This window comes from Umbelopsis ramanniana, assembly GCF_025399195.1.
Source record: "Umbelopsis ramanniana AG unplaced genomic scaffold K450scaffold_33, whole genome shotgun sequence".
NCBI classification, from domain to species: domain Eukaryota; kingdom Fungi; phylum Mucoromycota; class Umbelopsidomycetes; order Umbelopsidales; family Umbelopsidaceae; genus Umbelopsis; species Umbelopsis ramanniana.
The window spans coordinates 115,956-137,738 of NW_026252119.1; the positions used below are offsets into that span (position 1 = coordinate 115,956).

Below are 21,783 nucleotides of genomic sequence, written 5' to 3' on the forward strand. Positions count from 1 at the left end.
TGCCAATTAAAAATTTTAGAAGAGCTTTGCATCACACTGACAGGCACACTACTTCAGCCTGCGCGATCGACATAACGTGTATGCTCACATATGGATTCAACGTAAATAAGGTTCCCCAATGTATTAGATGTTAAAAACTGTAGGTTGCGATGCGACAAATGTCAATTTAGAAAAGTGCTGGTCCCAATTAATCAATAGAACGCTCCACTGTTGAAAGATTGCGTTCATGCTGTAAACTTGCTTTCACTCCATGTCGTTGACGTCGTATTTCCAGAAGCTGAGCCCGCAGCTGCTTGTTGTGGTTTTTAGTCTGACGAAGTTTCAGTTGCATCTGCTCATGCTCACTGTACAAGGTAGCCTGTAGTAAAAGAAAAAAAAAACTCTGTGTTATCACTTGTGTCCGATGAGCAGTGATAGAGAATAACACGCACCTGCTGAGATAGCTGTTCAAACATGCTGCGTCTGAATTTCTTCAAGGCAGTTTTAACAGTACTGTCGTGCTCTGATGTACTAGAAGCATAGCTAGATTAGTGTCTACCGCTTTAACATATCTTTGAACGTGGATACATTCACTTACTGGTATGGTGCCATGACTTGACCAATGGCTTCAGATACAACGTCCATCTCGTTTGCCTCTCGCCGAGGCTCCGCCCTGTTTTGCCGTGTCGAAGTGTAGGAAGCATGTAGTTGAGCAAAGGACCTATTCAGGTCAGTTGTTTCCATCTTTTTCAGCAACACATCTTGGCCCTTAGTAACACTGACGTTGGGTGAACTTCTTGGTGGAGTAGGCAGTTGGTTTTGAGAAAGAGTGTCTCTTATGACTTCCAGGGCTGATCTTGGTTGGCCGCTATATCCAGATTGCAAGCGTTCATGATACCGCAGTTCTTGAACGGGCGACGGGGTACGTGCAGCATAGAAAGATGGCTCAGGCGATGCAAATGCCTTATTTTCCTTTTCAATCGATACTATACTTTCGGCAGAACCAAACGCGTCCACCTCTTCCAATAATAGCCTGTCCAGGGCGTGTTCTTCGGGATCTGTGCTCGGAGATGGTGATGGTCTTTCTTGCGTTTTCTCTTTATACTCTTGATGATAGGCTTCTAGAGAGAATTTTCTTTGGTCTTCCAATGGCGATCGGGGTTGACTATCTTCATCATCATGGTGTGGTGTGTCGTTCAAACCTTCGACTTCTTCGAATAGCGTCATGTCCAAATTGCGTTCTTCTTCATCAACAATCGTTGCAGGAAGTTCCGCCTCTTTCACGGGCTGTACATTGGGTGACATAGAGATATTTGCCTCCTCTTCATCATTCTCATTCACTTCAACACCTTGATCAACAGTTTCATATTGCACATGAGTGTGCTCTTTAACTATTAAGTGTTCTTCTGAAATGCCCTCATTTTCAATAGGTTCGCCTTGATGATGTTCTTCTGAAGGGTGCTCGTTCTGAATAGTAAATTCCGGTACATGATCTACAGGGATATCATCTTCATCATCACCTTCGAAATGGTCGTAATCATTGTAGTCATCTGGGGTGTGGTGGTCTCGACGGTGATCCATCAACACTTGATCAAGTGTTTGCTCTTCCTCATGTTCAGAGACGCGATACGACTCTCTTCTTTCAATTGTAACAGTGTCATGCTTTTCGACGGCCGCCACAGGAGACAACGGTGGCAAATTAGATTCCTTTTCTACAGGTGACAGAATTTGACTTGTCTCTTCGTCCTGCTGTTTTGTTGCATAGTCTTCCTCAGCAGCTACTGAAAGATCCACCTCAATACCTCGCCCTTCATCACTGATGGTATCGTCCATTTCGCCAGCCTTTGTCATATCCTCAAGGTCTGAAGCCACGTCTGATTCTTCGGCTATGATTTTTTCGTCGTCTTTGTGTTCGAAAATAGGTTCCAGTATCCGTAATGGGGTAGAGCTACGGCGGGGTTGTACTTCTTCAATATCTTCTTCAGATTCTATTTCGTCGACTTCCTCAATATCGCTCTCAATTTCTTCTTCGACCACTTCCTCAACTTCTTCCTCAACCTCAGCCTCTTCAATATGCGGTTGTTCATCCAATTCTGGTAGTGGAGCTGTCCGCTTTTCAATAGGCGATGGCAGTTGACTGTCTTCATCCTGCTTGTAGTGCAAAGGCATGTCATCCACTTCGTCTAGGAACAGCATATCCATTTCCCGTTCGTCGTCATCAAAAATGGTGGTAATGATTTCTTCCTCCTCTTCATCAGCAGGTTGTGCTTCTTCCAGGTCAGGGTTAATAGAGCGCGTTTCAAAGGCGTCCTTTTGTACGTCAGTATTACCAGCAGGGACGAAATTCTCTTTCTCTTGGATCAGCTCGTCTTGAGCTTGGTCTTCTTGATCCTGCTCCATCAGCAATCGATCTAACGCTTGCTTTGCATCTTGGTCAAACATTGGGTTGGAAGTTTGCTTTTCTGGCGCCGCTACTTCATTCTGTGAATCTCCATTGGTTTGTGATGGTAAAATTAGCTCCTTCTCAATGAATGAGGACGCTCGACTCGTTATATCATTTTCAAAAGTAGCGCCTTCTGCAACCTTCTTTACAAAATGCAGTACATCCTTTTCTGTCTCTTCTTCATCGATTTCAACAGGAGCCGCTCCTACTCTCTTCTGACCTACATGGCTAAAGGTAGAGTCGGTATCTTCAGCGATGGTGACTACTCTGTCCTTGGGTCTGGTTATATCTCTTAAGACACGATCATGTGGTGGACTACGTGCAGGTGGTGGCCGATGTATGGGAGGGGGAGAACTAGCTTCAGGTGAAGGGCTACGTGCAGGTGATGGCCGATGTATGGCAGGCGGAGGACTAGCTCCAGGTGAAGGGCTACGTGCAGGTGGTGGCCGATGTATGGGAGGCGGAGGACTAGCTTCAGGTGAAAGGCTAAATACAGGTGAAGGAATGTCCTCTTCATCATCTTGAACATCGATAGGCTGTTCAGTTTCTAGTTCCTGTGGACGATCCAACAACGTCTCTCCATACTTGGTGTAGTCGGAGATATCTCTCAAAACGCGTACAGGTGTAGGGCTGTGGGAAGGTGGAGCGACATGGGTGGGTGGTGGACGACGTACAGGTGTTGGACTACGTGCAGGTAATGGAATGTATACAGGTGGAGGTGCAGCGGAGGTCCTTGGCAGGAAAGAGGGGGGTTGGATATGAAGACTAGCCCTGGAGCTAAATCGGCTAGAACTATCCACTTGCAATTTCCTTCTTTTTTGTGAGATGTTGGAAGTAGTACTCATCGCTCGCTTTCTCGCATCGATAACACGCGGTCCTTCTGGAGTTTCGATTTTTTCGAAGAAATCATATGTATCGTCCTCCGGCTCAGGGAACAGCGATGGTGAAATACCATAATCCACAGCTGTTTGAAATCTCGATATCATAGTCTGGACTCTGGATGGTGTTGTTTCGGGTATAGGAATCATAACAGGAACTGAAATTGAGTGTTCTGGCGGTGGAGAGGGTGATCTGTCTGCATCCAGTGGACGGATATTGAAGCGACTAGGTGACTTATAGTAAGACGGAGGAGAGTAACGTCTATGACTTCGCCTTCTAAAGTAATCTACCAAAGGATACTCGGTCAATACATACAGGCAAATCGAATGTAAAACACCAAAGGCAAGACACGTACTGGAATTCAAACTCGCTCGCGACGCGGGCGAGGTAAAACCGTGAAAGCTATTACTGATGATGCTATCATTGAGTGGAGACTGGAATGCGGCATCTGTCACTGTGTTATTTACAGTATCATTATTGCTACTAAAGACATGCGATTCATAGGTGGTAGTTGTTCTAGGCGGGGAATAAGGCTCATTTCCAGGCTGGCGGATAGCGAATGGTGGCGCTTTCGACTGGTATGAGCTATGTTTGAAGAATAAGTTAATGGCATTAGATATGTTCTCCATGCTCGAGCCCTATTGTACCTGAAATTTCGCCGTTTGCGGCTCTCCATTCATGCAAACAAGTGTAAAGATGTCCAAGTTTTGAAATTCCTGTAAAACTGCTGTTGCCCACAAAATTTGCATTGGTTTCACTCAACAAAATACAGGCTGGCGATGGGTTTGAACAATTCAAATTTTATTAACTTAGTCAAGGAAGTTGCAAATATTGGAGGTTTATAGTTTAAGAGAAACCGGATTCTTTCAATAGTCTTGCGATCTTTTCATCTTCACGTTCTCTGCGAAACGGTAGTTTAGATCAGTATGAGTTGCAGCTCTATTAAACAGTACAAGGATAGGCTCTCACCTGGGCTCTAAAGCTAAACTTAAATTGTAACACGTTTCTTCATCACGGCTGCTCTGCAGATGGGTCGTAATAAATAGCTGTAATTCAGGAACAGCATTAAGGAAATAAGGCGAGCTTTGGTATTGTTGAATTTCGCGAATAACTTCTGCCGTCTTCATACGCTTTGCAAAGTTGATGAGCTGATTTGATTTTCTCAAAAAGTTGGTGTTGCCGTCCTCGATAAAAGTCAAATCTTGCAAGTAAATACCAAGGAATGGAATGCAGGGTGGGTTGACTGAGTGAATGATCTCACGATATTCGTTGAAGTTCTTGTTGGCTCCCATCAGCTTACGAATATACGCCAGCGTTTGCATCGTTCGAGCTGACACACTGTCCCATGTTCGTCTTAATCGACCAATTGCACTGTTATCAAAAGCAGACAGAATAGCCATACACGTATTGAAGTTGTTGAGAATACGACACTTTTCGGCCACCTGGACCCAGTGCTTGATAATGGCGCATCTCTTCTTAATTTCAGTTTGACTCAAAATAGAGTCAGTGACCCAAGCGGTAATTTGATTGGAGTATTCAATCGATGCCTTAACGTTGGCAGCGATGTTCTCTGAGTCTTCTCTACCCCAATTTTTGTCCAGACATTCGACTGGTTTGATTTTGATATAGAGTCGCGAGTCCATGACGGTCAATTGACGAGCAATTTCAAGTGGATCAATATCCAACAAGCGGACACGCTTCATGTTCTTTGGCAAAATAGATTGTGGTGCAGGTATGCCCGGTGTCAATGTCATCTTACGGAATTGGGAAGTGTCATCTGCATCCATTCGCTTCTTGACCAATTTGATGAGTTGCTCAGACGCAAACTGCATGGATTCACGAATGGTAACCTCGGCAAACTCCATGATACGAGCAATAATATGTTGATCTTCTTCTTCGTTGTAAAAGTTTTCGAGCCAAGTCTTGATGACGTTGAAAACACTATTTGCAACAGGTCAATATCACAACTACATTGAAAAGCGCATCTGATGATTTTTTCTTTCTTACCGCAATCGAACGAGCTTGAGCTTCTTCTCACTCCAAACATCCACCTCTTCAGGAGTTAGTCCTGCGGGTGGTGGTAAGTTATATCTTTGCATAAGTAGATCGAACCATTCATCGGTTGTACAGAATGAACGGTAAGTCAATAAGAAAGTGTTGATAAACTTGGAGTCTGGAAAGATCATAAAAATGAAAGAAAGCCATTGTTAGTTCTTTGGATCATATTCCAATGACAAGTCACAATTTCACTTACCAAGGTAATCGTGCAATGTCAACCGCTCAACCAGCGCAGCTAAAGTACCACCTTTAACTTGACCTTCCATATTGAAGACAATGTCATTGGGAGTATAATCGTATCCTAGATACCATGGAACTTCAGGTGCGTTTAATGAAGTAGGCGCTCCAATGGCGGAAGGCATATTTGACACCGTGCTAGCAGGTCCAATGGTGGTTTCGCGGCGCTTTGCAGCTGCAGCTGCATCCTCTCCAAAGAATTTCTTGAGCTTATCATCTGGGCGACGACTCATTGGGTTATCCGACATGGAGCGTTGTGCAAGCGCTTGAGGTGAAAGATCATCCTCCGGGGACGCAAGGATATCATCCAACTCATCACGATCTGATATATCGGTATCGGGAGAAATTCGTCCATCTTCGTCTTGTGTACTAAAGTAGTCTTGACCAATATCCTTGCCTGTATCGATGCTAAGGGAAGTGTCTGGGATCTTCCAGGCTAACAAGTCATTGGTATCTCGTATTTGATGCGATGTTGGAGGAGTTTTTTGGGCTGATCTTGCTGGTGGTGGAGACTGGGATACAGCAGCTGGGACAACTGGCTTTGACATTCGCTCAGAGGTCAATTGAGAAATGGCTCTACAGATATCCCATACACTCTCTTCCACCGACGTTGCGCACTGCTCGACTTGGGCTACATTTGCATCCAATTCATCCGGAGTAGGAGCATCATTGGTGATAAACTGGGTTGCCACAAAAAGTGATCCCATAGAGTTGTACAAAGATTGCTTTGCGAATTTCAAATCTCCAGCATGAGCAAGAGCATCGTCCACAGCGATATCTTCGACGTGGTTCAAGAATTGACTGATAATATTGCCGAGATTACGGAACTGGGCGATAATGAGTGGTGTAGCAGATTGAATGTTGGGAGTGACGGAGGAGACATCATTTGTGTTCGTTTTCTTCTCGGCGACCTTTCGCACGTATTCAATAAATGACATGATGGTGCCATGCATGTTAGTTGCTGAGTTTTGCAAGATGGATACTTGCTCAGGGTGAAGGAAGAAGCGAGGCTGGGGTTCATCCAACTCACTGGCTGGTCCTCGAGCGCTACTCTGTGAGTTATTACGTTTCCTACGCCATTGAAGCGAAGCAATAGAAGTGGCCCCATTCTCTAATAAGCGAGGATCGGTATCTTGAATTTCTATACAGGCTTCTTGTGCTGAGCCTAAGAAATTTCGTACAGCGACCAATACATCGTTAGCGTCGGTTTCCATCTTAACAACCGCATCGGGAGGCGACCACATGGTGGAGGCAAGTTTGGCAGACAAGACCAACTTTGAAAGAGCTGCCATGATGGCACGGTATTGAGTACGTAAGTTCTTATCGTTCTTGAGGTGAGGAGAGTTCTCTTTGTCGATGGAGTTGGAGGTGTACAACATGAGACGGATGGATTCAACAACTGCTGTTGTGAGATCTCTATACAAGTGTCGCTGTCCATTCCTGGCTGCACTGTTCAAATCATGAATGGCGTGGGCAATAAGACTGGATAGTTTACCCCATCCAAGTGGTTCGTTGATTTGTTGATCTACAACTTTTCGGCGTGAGAGATGAGAATGATCTGATGATCGCTTTGATTCAGTGTCAGCAGCAGATCCACTAATAGGCTCATTTGCAGTTGACTGGGTCGGGGTTCCGGGTTGTATAAGCTTCAAGGACGAGGTATTAGGGGTGTAATGAGGTTGTGTGTTACGTCTAGTACGGAGAGCTTACCAGTTCACCAGTGGTGGGATCGACGTCTTCAATGTTCCATGTGGTCTCATTGGTAAGCATGTTACAATAATATGGACGACCTTGAGGAGTCATTTTTTTGGTCCAGTTAGGAGGATACTACAATGGAGTCTGCATAAGTCACCTTATCAAAAAACCAAACATGCCGCTATTTGAGACTTACATGCTCGTCAACATCTCGAAGATATTTGTTTTGAGTACCTTGAGAGGACACGGAGCTTAAGCGGCTATGGTTGCCGGAGCTGGCCATGCTGCGGTCATCCACGAATTTCTCAGCAACCTTGATACGGTTGGCAGAACGAGGTGGAATTCGGGGCTCAAACTCTCTGTCACTTAAGTCTTCATCCTGGCTGATTTCAGATTCGCTGACAGGATGCTCTTGAGCCAGCTTGGATCGCGACTGTACGGAGGCAGCCATATCTGGGGACGCACGACCGTTGCCGTTGTACGCACGGAAGTCATTTACATCACTATCCGAAAAATCATCCATGGATTCTTCCTCTTCATCCGGATCGTTAGGATGTGTATACCGCATTTTATGAGTGGTGAGATTATAATAGTAGAAACCGGAGCCATCTTCCGTTGTCTGTTTCACCCAATTGGGCGGCAACCCATTTTTCATACTAGAGGATTCAGATAGGTTGGCAGCCGTTCTGCTTCTTGATCTTGCCGTAGTTGGGGTGGCCGAATAAGACCGGTCAGACGAAGCCAAAGAGAGTCTTAACTGTTCTTTACTTCGTGCAGTCAGTTCATGAAATTGCTGCTGGTGTTGTGTGGATTCATTGTAATGATTAAAATCGTTCTCATCAAACCACTGGTTCTCGTTGGCTTGATGGTTGTTGTATGGCTATCATTGAAAGTAAAAAAAAAAACGTGAGTATTTTTTAAACTTTGATATGGGTGGGTTGGGGAAAATTAGCCCGTACCTTGGTCGCCGTTGTTGATTGGTTTAAGCCAAAATCGCCTGCGATCATCTCTGGCTCGTCCTCAATAACTTCAACGTAATTGGAAGGAAACCAGCCTCTCAAGCCATTGCACCTATAAATTATCAACCATATCAGTACCCTTGCTTGTACGCCCCTCACTTCGTAGCACTCAAGCCACCATGGGTTTCGACGTTACTCAAGCAGCACTCCCCGCCTTAGCCAGCGATTCTCGACCGACTATGCAAGATATTTGAATACATCCAAATAAGCCGTAGCAGCATGTAGCATACTATCAACAATGCTGGAGCACAAAAAAACATGGATCGAACCGAGATTACAAGGAATTATAAAAGATTGCACACGTACCATCCATCCCACCATCCAGATTCTAGTTGGGTTAGGACCTCGATGATGTCGCCTTTTCCAAATGACAGCGCTGACGGATCGCCAGACTGATATGCGTATAAGGCGTGTACCCTACACAGCACTCGAGGAGGATTCATTCCTTAGATGAGGATTGATGAGTGTGGAAAGTAGAGGAAGCGGTAGAAAATATCGTTCGTTGAGCCTCCGGTTTTTCAACGCCAGTCAGGTTTTTTTTTTTTCGATTTTGTGAGAGGTTGCTAAACTGTGTAACCGCCATGAGGCATTGTTCTGCGCAGTTGTCGTTTCAAGACCTCACTTAAAAACTCTCATTAACAGACAGCTTAGGAATCATCATTGCATTAAATGCTCATATCGCCTACTCCATTGGTCCATCTCTCGAGAGATTTCTCAAAGCTATACAATAACCGTAGCCAGGCGGACATTGTCATTCTCACAGGTACTCCCGACCCTACCCCATTCTACGCCCATTCCTTGATTCTACAATGCCGAAGTGTTTACTTCGATATGGTCTTAGCCGACCGTTCTAATATTCAACGAGACAACGATGGTTTGATAGAGTTTGAACTCCCACACGTCAACAAACATGCTTTCGCTATGTTGTTACGCTATTTTTATTCAGGCACAGTCGACTGGGTTATGGGCTTCAAGACGGAAACGGTTCCTCTGAGTACCAAGAAATCAGAACCCACTTCACCTAGTAGAAAGCACCGGCCTCTCCGACGATCATCCTCCAATATCTCCACTCTTCAAATTCTAAGTCAAAACAATCCCTCCTTAATACTTTCTAGCGATGATGAGAGTGATGGTTATTTCGGTGACAGTCAATCTGATTTCAGTCTTACACAAAGTGTGTTCAGCATGGCCTCATCCAGCAGCGGAGAGTCGGACGTCAAGTTACCTTTTCAATCCATCAATATTCCGAAAGTGAAGTCCACTACCGACTATGATACCCAAGGTGATTTGTTGCTGGATCTGCTCGTGGCTGCCTCCGAGCTGATTGTCGAATCGTTAGTCACACCTTTACAACACCACATTGCTGACAAATACCAAGTTTATCTCAAGAGGCATGTGTTCAAGGTCTTTGAGCTTGCGGACACATACGATTGGAGCATTTTACGACTTCGCTGTACAGAATTGCTATGCTTGGATCCTTATGCGTACTTTCGCACCACGGGATTTTCAAAGATGAAAAAGCATTTGTTAGTAGAAATACTACACCGGAGCGACTTGCGAATGGATGAATATGACATCTGGTGCGCGTGTCTCTTCTGGTCTTATGCCCACGCACTGGACGATAAAGATGATGGAAACAGTCAAGGCATATCACAATGGGTGCCGTCAACATCGAGACATCATGGACAATTTGAACGGCCAAATTCCCCCCAGCCTCCACGTCGTTCAACCCCAGAACTCCCACTGTACGCCACAGATCCCAGCGTCTCCGACGATGACAATTCGTCCACTTGGTCAGATGAACAGAAGAATCTAGTAGCACAGGTCAAAGATTACATGACCGCCTTGGTTCCATGCATAAGATTCCCCCTGATCGATGGAGAAAAGTACATACAACATGTTGAGCCATACAAGGTCGTGCCACCCTATTTGCGACAAAAATTGTTACATCACTACATTCTTAGCAAGCAGGCTTCATCACTCACTCTAGATAATCTCCCTCCACGACTTTCGGTGCCTAGAGAATCAAAACTACTGGATTCTCGACTTATATCTGGATATAATAAGCAAATCATTGACCATTGGATTGCCGGAGATAAATCGAACAATTGCTCTTCACTTGTAGAGAGTATAGTTCCACGACCTTCAATTGCCCATCCTTCCTACAGACAATCGTTATGGAAACTTCTGTATTCTAGCAATGTACATGGTCCAGATATGAAATCTTTCCACCATAAGTGCGATAATCAAGGTCCTACCATCACAGTCATCAAGATCAAAGGTACGAACGAAATTATTGGTGGTTACAATTCCCAAAGCTGGAGAAGTGAAACCGGAGGCCGATACGTCTTTGCTCGTGCTTTTTTGTTTACACTTTCTGGTACCGGAAGATTGGAGCGTCAGACCAGTCGCCCAACATCCACTTTGGCTAACAAGCTCACCATCGACACATCAGTGAGCGACTTTACAGAAGATCGGCCGTGTTCTCCATATACCGATTCCACCTATAGCTCCGTAGCTCTGTCACCTTCTTCTGTTGCTGACCCGTCCCTTGATCTTGTCTTGGGAAAGCTGCAAATGACTCCAGAGCCTTCGGATGCCGTTCCTGATGCAGAGCCTGATTCTTACGTACTCTCTCCCTCTGACGACTCTGGAACAACCTTTTCATACCAACAGAAGACGTCCTATGATGATGAGGAAAGGGATTTGGGCAGTAAAACACAGGTTGATGATATTTCAACGGCTTTGTCGCAGCCACAGCTCTACCCAGAGCCAACGCTTCATTTACTTAAGCGAGCGCATCTCCATTATGCCATACATAACCATGCAGCTTATGGTCCAATCTTTGGAGGCGGCCATGACCTGTTCATTGGCAACCCAATTGACGAAGCAACTAGTTTTTGTCGAAGTTACGCGTTTGAAGGACAAATCAGAAGTGGAAATGAGAATGACTTTGCTATAGAAGAAATGGAAGTATGGAGTGTTCGTATCAATCAAAAGTGCGTCTTTGACTCTGTCGAATAAAACGCCAGTTTTGTATTATATGCTGCTGCTTTCTTCTTCCTTTTTTTTTTTTTTAGAATATATTAACTTATCCTTTGCCAGTATTGTTGCAAAAGTGTAGTTGAAATTGCCCGGTTCATTTACTGTACAGTAGTATAACGTTAAATATTAAATCAATAAAACAATCCATCAGTTGATGCGATCTTTTCAACTTCAGGGTGGTAGTCACTTTGACCTTTTTCATTGAACTTCCTGATATCATGCTACAGCTTGAGGAAATGCTTGGCACAAACGACCTTCCGTTGCAAACCATCTGGTAAATCGAAAGAATCTGAGCATTCCATAAAACCTTGGCCAGCAACACAATTTTAATATTTTCTGACTATGAGGTTCGCTGCAAACCATGGTATGCCTCTTGCGTCAGGAAGACATAGAATTACAAAGCGGATCATTATGGAAGTGAACATCGAGCGAAGCTGGTATATATTGTCTTGAACAGGCCGTACTTACCACAGCTTATTGTTGATTTGACTTTACATAGTAATTACCTATGTACCATTGAGGCGCCACTGACTCTACAAATTCAGTCAAGTTTATTAACTGGTTTGGTCAGAGTTCATCATCAACAGTGTGATATTCATTATGGTAAGCTTAACTCAGGCTGTTACGATGATTTGTATTTTTTAACGTTTTCGACAGCGGCTGTTAAAGGCGTGTGGCAAAATCTTCAACGAGAGCTTGGAACTTGTCGACAAATCAACATTGATACAACGAGAACAATGGCACGGTTTGTTATCATCGTACAGCATGCCTATCAATCGCGTAATGTTTCATACTAATACCCACTCATAACTTCTTATATCTATAGACTGAAGTCTATAACTCTACCAGATAATGGTAGCCCTATGGGCATGGTGCTATCGGACGCCGTGCATCCATTTGAAAACTTGGTAGGCAAATCCCTCCTTTTTTTTGTTTTTTTTTTTTTGGTCTCGTTGCTCTATCGTCTTTTATAACCAACATGAACTACGGCTAGATTGATAAAGACAATTTTCGACCAGACTGGTTCTTCAACTTGCGACCATGCGAGAAGCAGTATAGTCACATCTATACGACTGATTTATCATTCGTGGAGTCACCACCTTTGAATCGTAAGCCCCTTTATGTTTATCAAATGCCTTCACTTTCATCATAAGAATTTTCAATTCAAATCTAAGACACATACATTATAACAGTTCTGTCATCAACAAGACTTAATTTTGACGATTTGGAATTTGACATACAGGACGCTATCTCGATAGATAACGATGAAGGAAGTATAGGATCAAGAACTTGGAAGACCATAGGACACAGTCAGGAAATGGAAGAACACCTCTCTCTGATTGGCATATCAGATGCAATTTGGCATTCTGGTGGAGAACAGTTGGGCTTATTTCATTTCATGGATACTTACTCATATGATATTGCGCTAAAATACTCGATATAGTGAAGAGACGCTTTCCCAAGCTCGAGGACAAGCTATCTTATCCAGACCATTACAAATTTCCTTACCGGGCGTCAACGAGGCTTTGAGCGACTCTACCATTCTTAAAACCTCCTCCGTGGTCAGTCATCTATACCTTTCTTAGAACATCATCACCAAATAGACGATTTAGCTGATTTATTTTCTCAGGAACTGGTCACTGAAGATCAAGCCAAAATGGGAATCACCGATCAAAACCTCGATACAAATGGCGGCATCGAAATATTGAGAGGCATGGGCGTATATCAGGAACGCAGTCTGTCTCAAATTGACCTACCTAGCGAAAATGCGCTGCGTATTAAACGCTCGTATGTCAAACACAGATTGGCAAGTGGTTCTCAGGTTGAGCTTACAGCGCAACAGTTGGCTAGCATGCTATCAGAAAACCACTCTCATCGTACACGGGAAAGGCTCGATCAAAAGGTACTTGATATAGCTAGGGAAAAAATACCTACATGCAGGGGCGCATATTAATACCCCCTTCCTAATAGAAACACCTGGAAGAAATACGTAGCAAATTCCATGAGCTTCTACATCATCCTGGCTGCCAAGGTAGTAGTTAACTCCTTCCTACATTATAACGAAAGTGACGTCCAAGCGAGCTCTGTTTTTCATTGATGTCGTTCCTCTTTAGTACACGCTACTGAACTGAAGGAGATGTGGATAAACAAAGAAAAAAGTAAGAAATTTCATTGTGCACAGATCTTCTAACCATTGCAAGATTGAGCTAACTTTGATTTTAGGTAGTGCTAGGGAGGGTCCACTGTCTGCTCCGAAGTATTTTGACGAGCGACTAGCAATTCACAAATCATTGATTGGGCGTCAAGTACGAGACGAGAATGAAATGATGGTGGTAAGACTTCTGCAGTGATCTATCGTATGCCACTTATTAGGCATATTTGCTTGTAGATCTAAATATCAATACACATAACTTGTTCTTTTCGCTTGTTCTTTCACTACAATATGGAAGCCCACAGAAGATCCAGAAGAAGCGCGCGGTCATCTCGGTGAAAGTACTGGAGAAGTTTTCTTTTGGAATCAACCAGAATACCTTTCTGATGATAGCTACGGTACAAGGGAATCTCGTGCCGGCTCAGGTGAATGCGATGCTTTCCTTTGAATTTTAGGGTATTTCAGTTAAGATGTCCATTTGCAGATACTGTTTATTAATATTCACTTTCTATCAATGCTGTAAACTTTTTGAATTAGTTGCAAAATCTCTGGCATCCATGAGCTCCACCGGTTTAAATCCTGCTTTTGACAATGAGACAAGGCCGAGCGCGTAAGCTAAACCTTTGTTGGATGCAACTCAAATTTGAACAAAAGATCTCAAAATGATGCAATACCCATATCATTGTTTATAAAGTCCCAGGGAGTTCCCAGCACTCGATATTTTACCTGAGCACGGCGAAGAATGGTCATCCATAGAAGGTACTATGGGATTTTGCTTGAACTTGAGATGGTAATCTCTAAATTAATCCATGTTTTTCGAATGCCAGATTTCGAGTTTCCTATCAGTTCTGAGATTAGCAACGCTGTCGAAAACAGGAATTTTCCTCATTGGTCGGACCAGGAAACCTATAATTTCTTCTCGTTGGTGTTCAATGTTTGATTACAAAGTGCACGAAACTTGTCATAAATAAATCTAATATATGTCAAATAGGTACACATGTAGGTTACTATCAAGTGCGGACACCAACAAAATAGTGTTCCATAGCCTATTCCCTGGCTTGACTCGAGCAAAAAGAGCTGCGATTTCCCAGGCGTTCATTAACATCCTAAGTATGCCATGCTTTGTGACATCTGTATACGATCACCTTTGGAACTGTTCTGTTAATGAGCCCGTTTCGCATCAAATGTTAGCTATAGCAAGCCAAGGTCTACTTCATGTACAACAGTTAACACCGTACTCCGATATTTTGATATCACTATGACCACGGACGTTGCGTGTTCCCAGTAATGGGTCACTGTAACCTTGAACGGACATAATACACCCTAAATAGCCACTTTCAGCACCCCCTTGCTTGAACCATAGACTCTATTTGTGTAAGCAGATATCATGATTTATAAACATTCAAACAATAAATCAGGAATCTATGGTGAAATGAAGTGAACGCGAGTTCACATGGAAGTATCTCAGGGACAATTCGATAGAAAACATGAATAGAATTTCGATCTGAAAAGCCTACATGATGCCAAATTCAACCACTCCGTATGCTTCGTGAGCATTTCAAATGTACGCCATGTGAATCAGCATAATATTGACAAAATATAGCCGTGGCTTAATTCTTTTGCACAAATAGAAAAAGTCCATAGGCGCCATTTGGAAAGGGTGATCTTTGCATAATTTTATCGGTCTCTTCGTGTTGGTATGGCATATCAAAATATGGGAATGAGTGACAGTGCCAGGTATTCCCATCCTTTAGGAGACCAGAGCGCGTAAAACAATGCACAAGGTTGGCTTAAATTAGGAATATTTCTTTCATGAAAGTATTAGCAATTTCTTTCCCCCTCTTCCGATGGGCTTTGTGATGAATTTTAGAACATGAACTTTATAGAATATTGCCTCTAGTCAGATATCGAGTTTATATGTTTCTCTTGCTTTTCGCGATATTTTGCCATTCCGTAAAAATAAAAGTGGCATTTTTAGTCACTCTGCTGTTCTTACTTTTTTTTGCAGTTGTTGTTTGACCTATCTGGCGATGTGGCATTACTGTATTCTTCATCATGAAGCAAGAATCCTGACCAGTAAATTTGTCATTGACAACAATAGTTTTTATTTTATTTTCATTCACACTAAAGACAACAAAATTTACAATAGGCTGTTGGTATTTGAATTCAAGAACAAAGTAAGAATTGAAAGTACAAAGGTACATGAGTATGGGTGTAGCTACTAAGCGCATACATAAAGACAAATGGCAAACATATGCCTGTGGAAAGTCGACGTTCTCCTTTTTTTTTTTTTTGGTATGTCTCTCTTTGTTGGGTTTCTCACAGATGAATTGGCTATAAGCTGTGTACGCCTATGATGCCGATTGGTGTTTTTTTATTGATTCCATTTTTGAGCTGGGTGGACGTCTACCTCGGTGTGAAGAGTTCATACTACCTTCTGCAGCACATTGAAGGTCCATACGCCAGTGTCTTTGTCTTGCGTCTGTTCTTGCAAACCCTTTATTGCAACCTGCGCATGTATAAGGCTTCACTCCTGTATGCGTTCGAAAATGGCGATGAAGATCATGTTTACGTGCAAAAGCGCGTGGACAGGCTGTGCACTTATGTGGACGATGTGACTTTTGAAGATGTAATCGAAGTTGTCCCGTTTCTGAAAACGCTGCCGAGCAGAAAGTGCATGGATGCATGGACTTGGCATTGCGTTCATTGTAATCTATTGAGCTACCTTCCATAGGCTGTCCGCTATAGTCTGCCATAGAGCTATTGGCTGACATATATGGTTGACGAGGATGCCAGTCTGACGTTTCTGAATAGCTATCATCATCGATATCCGACATGTCGTCGACCGTAGATACAATGGTGTTTTGCGGAGACGGAAGTACATTGTGGTTATGGAGAGATGCAAAATAATCTTGATCAGAATAGGAAAGGTGTTCATCGACCGGTGTTATGGCGGAAGATGGTATTGTTCTATCCAATATTGCGAATGGTGGCTCACAATTGAAGATTGTATCGTACTCGAAGATATCAATGCCTAATGGAGAAGAAACATTGTCTTGATACATTGAAGGAGAGGAAAGGACAGAGTTGAATCCATCGGAGTCATGCAAATCAAATTTATGCAATTCTTGGACTTCTATTTTGCCCATCTCTGAAAGTGGATTGCCAAAGTCATACATCCGACCGTTGCTTATAGCCCAATTCTGAAGAGGCCAAGAGGAATCCATGCAGCGTGAATTGAACAGTATTTTCTCACTCATTTGAAAATGACAAATGAACAATGCATAAAGTGGAGGAAAAGAAAAGCAAGATGGTAATAAGACTGTGATGAAATGTCTGCAAGAGAGCGTGTTTAAAAATAAAGATCATGGCTAGGATTTATATAATTTTTTTTTTTCTTTTTAGTCTGGATGGAAGGTAAAGCTTAAAATGGTGCAACCGGTGCTCAGACTGCTTTATGTCTTAGCAGGTACCTTAACCTTTTGATTGTGGATCGTTTTCCAAATAATGTGTCCAGGTTCACCAGCTTTCCTTTTTGAAATTGTATTTTATTTGGTGCTAAAGTAAATCGTGTGCGCAGATCCTTCATGCCCTATTTTCTTTTGCTTCTTTCAGATTTCTTGCTTTTTCATTTGGGCTCCTTGTCCTACGTTTGATTAGAGCAGCGACTCTGCCAGACACCGTAGCATGATGGCGTGGAAATTGGCCCGGCCGATGTTGTCACAGTCAAATATGAATGGTCATTCTAAGCTGTTTCAACGAAAAGTCAAAATTTGAATAACCTTATTCCATGAGATAAACTTACTGGCGAGGTGAAGTCTTCCAAACAAGTTTAAATTTTATCAACTTATGGCTGCGATGCATTGATTATGATCACTAATGCCAATCTTCTCCGTTTTTGATATGTATATTGACCCTAAGGGGGGCTGGAGTTCACACATAATAGGAAGGAGTTGATTGAGATGTAAATGGGGCGAGAATATACTGGGCAAAAACCTGTATTTTCACAGCGCTTTGTTCCAGGCAAGAGCAGCGTATTGTGAGTGAGCGTGCACTAAATAATGGCCACATGAGGTCTAACTAAAGGCTCTGTGTTCACTTTTTTTCAAATTAAAACATGTTCTGGAAGTGAGCTAACTGGGAAAGCTGCATAGCATGATTGATAAAACATTGAGGACATCCGAACGTAATTTGACAACAACGAACAATAATGACGCACTCTTTGACAATCGTCACATTTGCACGATGGAGACAACGCCTCCTTCTGACAAAGAGATGACTTGAAAGTAATGGCAGAATTGACGATATAGGATATTGAAATTAGCGACTGTCATGGTAACTTATCGATTGTTGTTAAAATCGGGAAATACATGGTAAAATCCAAACTAGTCGAGCAACATAAGCAACAAAGTCTAAAATCTACCATTGACATAACATGGGCAAACTAAAAAAAATCCCTAGCCGCCAGCCAGGCATCCTTTATCACATATCAAAACAAAGAGCCTTTTCCTATCCTGACAACTCCGCAGACCACAACCCCCTTCGTCTCAACCTTCAACCATATGATCTGTGAAGCATCGTCGTTCAACCAACCGCGCTAAAGAACAAATATGTCGCTCTTTCATTTCCGTGTACATCTTTTTCTCATGATCTGTTTCGATCCTTTCTTTGTACACAACTCACGATTTTCACGCAGCAAGATTGGCTATGGTGGACAGACTGTGTTTCAGCAATCGACAGCCCAGCATTACCGGAATGCAGGGAGCTGATCATCCTTGCCCACAGAAAAATTCTCATTTGAAGGTGTCGGGGGAGTTGTGCGTGCCATACGACTTGAAAGAGTTAGACTAATTGTAAGGTTTTTTGCATTTTCTAAAAGCCACAGAGAAAAGTAACCAGCGAAAGAGGGGAACATCTTCTGATTAGTTAAAGCGCTGCCTCCTCTGTTTAGCACCTCCTAAATGACATCGACTTTGGATGGCATTTTACCTCCAAAGCTATTCATCGCCAGCACTTTTTTATTAGCGTAGGTTCATCTACAGCTTGGTCAGTATGTGTATGATCGACTTGATACGTGCGCCTTCATCTATATCGGAAACTTGCTCAAAACTAAATCGGCATGACCTTATCCCTGTTTCATGCAATCCCACCGACGCGAATCACAACTATAGTTTTAATTTTGTATTTTCCTTTTGTAGTTTATGTTTGATACTGAAAAAAAAGTTTTTGCAAATCTAAGCATGTGCGACCTCCAATTCGTCGCTAACGTCTTTTCCTTCTACCCAAAGCTTAGAGCATTTGGCCATTGTGCTAGAAGCACGGGAGATAGGATCGGTTTGGTAGAAGTTCTTGACAACCGAAGAGAGGACAGCACCAGTGCTTTGTACGTTGTTCTTGCGCAAGGCTGAAAGTCCAAGTTGACCAAGCGAAGGGGTTTCAACCACGTCATATCGAGTAAGAGAGGGGCTGACATCGGAGAGACGAGAGCGCAAGCTAGGGAGGTCATCATAAGGCAAGGCCTCTCCAGCCACTTCAGAAAGTGCTCGGATAATCTTCCAATCTTCACGAGCAGCACCTGGTGGGTTGACAGCAGCACGCGTCAATTGTGATCGTCCTTCAGTGTTAACATAGCTAGAACATGGGCAAAAAAGGATTAGAATTGGTTGCATTCCATGCGCACAATGCGAAAGGGAGCTTACGTAGCGTTCTTCTCAGTGAAAGCTGAGCCTGGCAAAACAACATCAGCGTAGTGAGCACCATTGTCACCATGGTGTCCCTGGTAAACAACAAATGCGTCCTTGGGCACATCCTTTGCCGTGATTTCATCAGCATTCAACAGATAAACAAACTTTGCTGATGTGGAAGCAGCCTCCTCAGATGATGGAGTAAATCCAATATCTAGAGCACCAGTTCGACTTGCGGCCTAATGAAAAACAGAAAAGGAAGGATTAGCAAACGTGGATCGGAAAACGTAAGGTTTGCACTGCATCAACTCATATTACAAGGTTCCTCAACCACTTACTCTTTGGAAAACGTTGAAGCCGTTCCATTCTTCTTGGAACAAGGTATCCTTGTGCTTCTCGGCAAGTTCAGCAACCTTGGAAAGAACATATTCGCCATCAGCTGAGTTTTCAACAACTCCAGAACCAACAATGATCATGGGCTTCTTAGCCTCGGCAAGCTTCTTAGCGAACGGATGAGAGCCATTCAAAATCTGCTCGAGAGCCTTGGAGTCTTCGCCAATGTGAGTGTATTCATAGGAAAGATCAACTGATTCACCAATGAGACCCATATCTTGGCCATTGTGAAGGTAGGCCTTTCGGAGACGAGTGTTCAAGATAGGTCCTTCGTGACGGGGGTTGGAGCCAACCACCAAGACAACATCAGCATCCTCAGCTCCAGAAATGGTGCTGTTAAGGATATAGTTGGATCGGAAATCGCTTCCAGTAGCCAGTGGCTTGCTGCCGTTAGGAGCATCGATGGCAAGGTTTTCAGATCCAAATCGGTTGAACAAATCCTTCAAAGCGACCATGGATTCAGCATCGGCCAAGTGACCTGCGATGGCCTTCATGCTATTGCCTTCAGCCTTCTTCATTTCCTTGGCGATGGTAGTCAAAGCCTGCTCCCAAGTGGCGGGGACAAATTTGTTACCAGAACGGATGAGGGGAGTAGTAAGTCTTTGGCGCTTCAAACCGTCGTATGCGAATCGTGTCTTATCGGAAATCCATTCCTCGTTGATTTCATCGTTAAGGCGTGGGAGAACACGCATGATTTCGACACCACGAGAATCGAGACGAATATTGCTACCCTGTTAAAGACGACGACGATTAGAGACACTCATATTGGTTACACCATCATTCACCCAACCATCGTATACACAATATTTTGTTCGTGAATGCATGCATATACGGTGGATAATGTTTCAGAAAATGAAATACAACTTACAATGGCATCAGTAACATCAATAGATTCGTGCTTCTTGAGTTCCCAAGGTCTTGCAGTCATTTGGTATGGCTTGGAGGTAAGAGCACCGACGGGGCAAAGATCGATGATGTTACCAGACATTTCAGAAGAAATGGTCTTCTCAATATAGGTACCAATCTGCATATCATTACCGCGACCACTAGTACCAAGTTCAGTTGCGCCAGCAACCTCGTTTGCGAAACGAACACATCGAGTGCACTGAATACAACGGGTCATAACAGTCTTCACAAGGGGTCCAAAGTTCTTGTCCTCGACAGCACGCTTTCCAGCAGGTTCGTTATAACGGGAACGGTCACTACCATATCGCATGCTTTGGTCCTGGAGGTCACATTCACCACCCTGGTCGCAAATGGGACAATCCAAAGGATGGTTTGCCAACAAGAATTCCATGACACCTTCGCGAGCCTTGTGGACCAAAGGAGTGTTGGTCTTGACCTTCATACCTGGCATAATGGGGTATGCGCAAGAAGCGACGGGCTTTGGTGATCTTTCGACTTCAACAAGGCACATACGGCAGTTACCAGCAACAGCAAGACGGTCTGCAATGGGTGAAAATGCTTAAATATTGAAGGAATTGAACGTAGAGAGTGGATGGGCACTTACCATGATAACAGAATCTAGGGATCTATTTAGGAAGCAAAGACGAATTCAATTAGGTGTGTGATATACATTAAACGACGCCAAATTCACAAAGGTGAATTCCAACTTACATCAGCTCCGGCCTTCTCACAGGCTTGAATGAGGGCAGCACCTTGTTCAACCTTTACAGACTTGCCATCGACGAAAATCTCGACTTCTTCGTTATTAGAGGGTGTGGAAGAAAATGCACGGGCTGGCAGAAAATGGAGAGAGTTAGTGAATGTTGAGGATGTTGGACCTGTTTGTGGCACGAAATGGGGGTGTGCGTGATTATTTTTGTTTTGGAAATCGGGCTGCTTTCGATGGAGTCAATAAAGACATTATCACCAGCAAAATTGTAACCATAACCGAGGCTACGCCTGTGCGGATTCAAACCACTGCAGGACAGAGATGTTGCTACTTGTCGTAGTGATCGAACATGTTGTTTATGATCACCCCCATTGGTGCGTCGGACAGGATGTTGATGAATGGCAGTAAAAAAACACAGAATTGGCAATAAATTACCTCCAATGTTGTTGATGATGGCAGGAGCTCTGCGCGAGATTCCACTGGATTGGAGAACGCGCAACATGATTCAGCAGGCGTTTGCAGGAGTGGGGAGTAGAGCGACAGTTACAAACAGTAAATTCAGGATTGTAGCTACAGACTGCCTA

At 43.5% G+C, this 21,783-nt stretch overlaps 7 protein-coding genes across 7 annotated transcripts; 3 read left to right on the top strand and 4 right to left on the bottom strand.

The window, feature by feature from the left end:
- Positions 1-160: 160 nt before the first annotated feature.
- K450DRAFT_244364 (uncharacterized protein) lies at positions 161-4,000 on the bottom strand. The gene is made up of 5 exons (XM_051589569.1): positions 3,949-4,000; positions 3,657-3,886; positions 578-3,587; positions 432-510; positions 161-358 (listed from the first exon to the last, which is right to left on the bottom strand). Exons 1-5 carry the CDS (start codon positions 3,975-3,977, stop codon positions 188-190), a joined length of 3,519 nt encoding a protein of 1,172 aa, XP_051443974.1. The 5' UTR covers positions 3,978-4,000; the 3' UTR covers positions 161-187.
- A 79-nt stretch (positions 4,001-4,079) lies between these two features.
- Positions 4,080-8,817, bottom strand: K450DRAFT_244370 (uncharacterized protein). The gene is made up of 8 exons (XM_051589570.1): positions 8,617-8,817; positions 8,251-8,362; positions 7,488-8,171; positions 7,307-7,423; positions 5,556-7,242; positions 5,309-5,474; positions 4,271-5,242; positions 4,080-4,202 (listed from the first exon to the last, which is right to left on the bottom strand). Exons 1-8 carry the CDS (start codon positions 8,751-8,753, stop codon positions 4,148-4,150), a joined length of 3,930 nt encoding a protein of 1,309 aa, XP_051443975.1. The 5' UTR covers positions 8,754-8,817; the 3' UTR covers positions 4,080-4,147.
- A 1-nt stretch (position 8,818) lies between these two features.
- K450DRAFT_244374 (uncharacterized protein) lies at positions 8,819-11,504 on the top strand. Its single transcript, XM_051589571.1, has 2 exons — positions 8,819-10,591; positions 10,766-11,504. The coding sequence occupies exons 1-2, from the start codon at positions 8,980-8,982 to the stop codon at positions 11,332-11,334; spliced, it is 2,181 nt and encodes a 726-aa protein (XP_051443976.1). The 5' UTR covers positions 8,819-8,979; the 3' UTR covers positions 11,335-11,504.
- Positions 11,505-12,932: 1,428 nt separating this feature from the next.
- Positions 12,933-13,982, top strand: K450DRAFT_244383 (uncharacterized protein). Its single transcript, XM_051589572.1, has 5 exons — positions 12,933-13,258; positions 13,327-13,387; positions 13,470-13,514; positions 13,579-13,688; positions 13,806-13,982. Exons 1-5 carry the CDS (start codon positions 13,013-13,015, stop codon positions 13,953-13,955), a joined length of 612 nt encoding a protein of 203 aa, XP_051443977.1. The 5' UTR covers positions 12,933-13,012; the 3' UTR covers positions 13,956-13,982.
- K450DRAFT_244387 (uncharacterized protein) lies at positions 13,983-14,922 on the top strand. Its single transcript, XM_051589573.1, has 5 exons — positions 13,983-14,117; positions 14,202-14,266; positions 14,335-14,428; positions 14,499-14,617; positions 14,699-14,922. Exons 1-5 carry the CDS (start codon positions 14,065-14,067, stop codon positions 14,767-14,769), a joined length of 402 nt encoding a protein of 133 aa, XP_051443978.1. The 5' UTR covers positions 13,983-14,064; the 3' UTR covers positions 14,770-14,922.
- Positions 14,923-18,512: 3,590 nt separating this feature from the next.
- K450DRAFT_244394 (uncharacterized protein) lies at positions 18,513-21,250 on the bottom strand. Its single transcript, XM_051589574.1, has 7 exons — positions 21,202-21,250; positions 21,095-21,116; positions 20,453-21,030; positions 19,530-20,315; positions 19,207-19,430; positions 19,117-19,138; positions 18,513-19,059 (listed from the first exon to the last, which is right to left on the bottom strand). The coding sequence occupies exons 3-7, from the start codon at positions 20,999-21,001 to the stop codon at positions 18,742-18,744; spliced, it is 1,899 nt and encodes a 632-aa protein (XP_051443979.1). The 5' UTR covers positions 21,002-21,030; positions 21,095-21,116; positions 21,202-21,250; the 3' UTR covers positions 18,513-18,741.
- K450DRAFT_244400 (uncharacterized protein) lies at positions 21,152-21,781 on the bottom strand. The gene is made up of 2 exons (XM_051589575.1): positions 21,635-21,781; positions 21,152-21,323 (listed from the first exon to the last, which is right to left on the bottom strand). Exons 1-2 carry the CDS (start codon positions 21,699-21,701, stop codon positions 21,178-21,180), a joined length of 213 nt encoding a protein of 70 aa, XP_051443980.1. The 5' UTR covers positions 21,702-21,781; the 3' UTR covers positions 21,152-21,177.
- Positions 21,782-21,783: the final 2 nt, after the last annotated feature.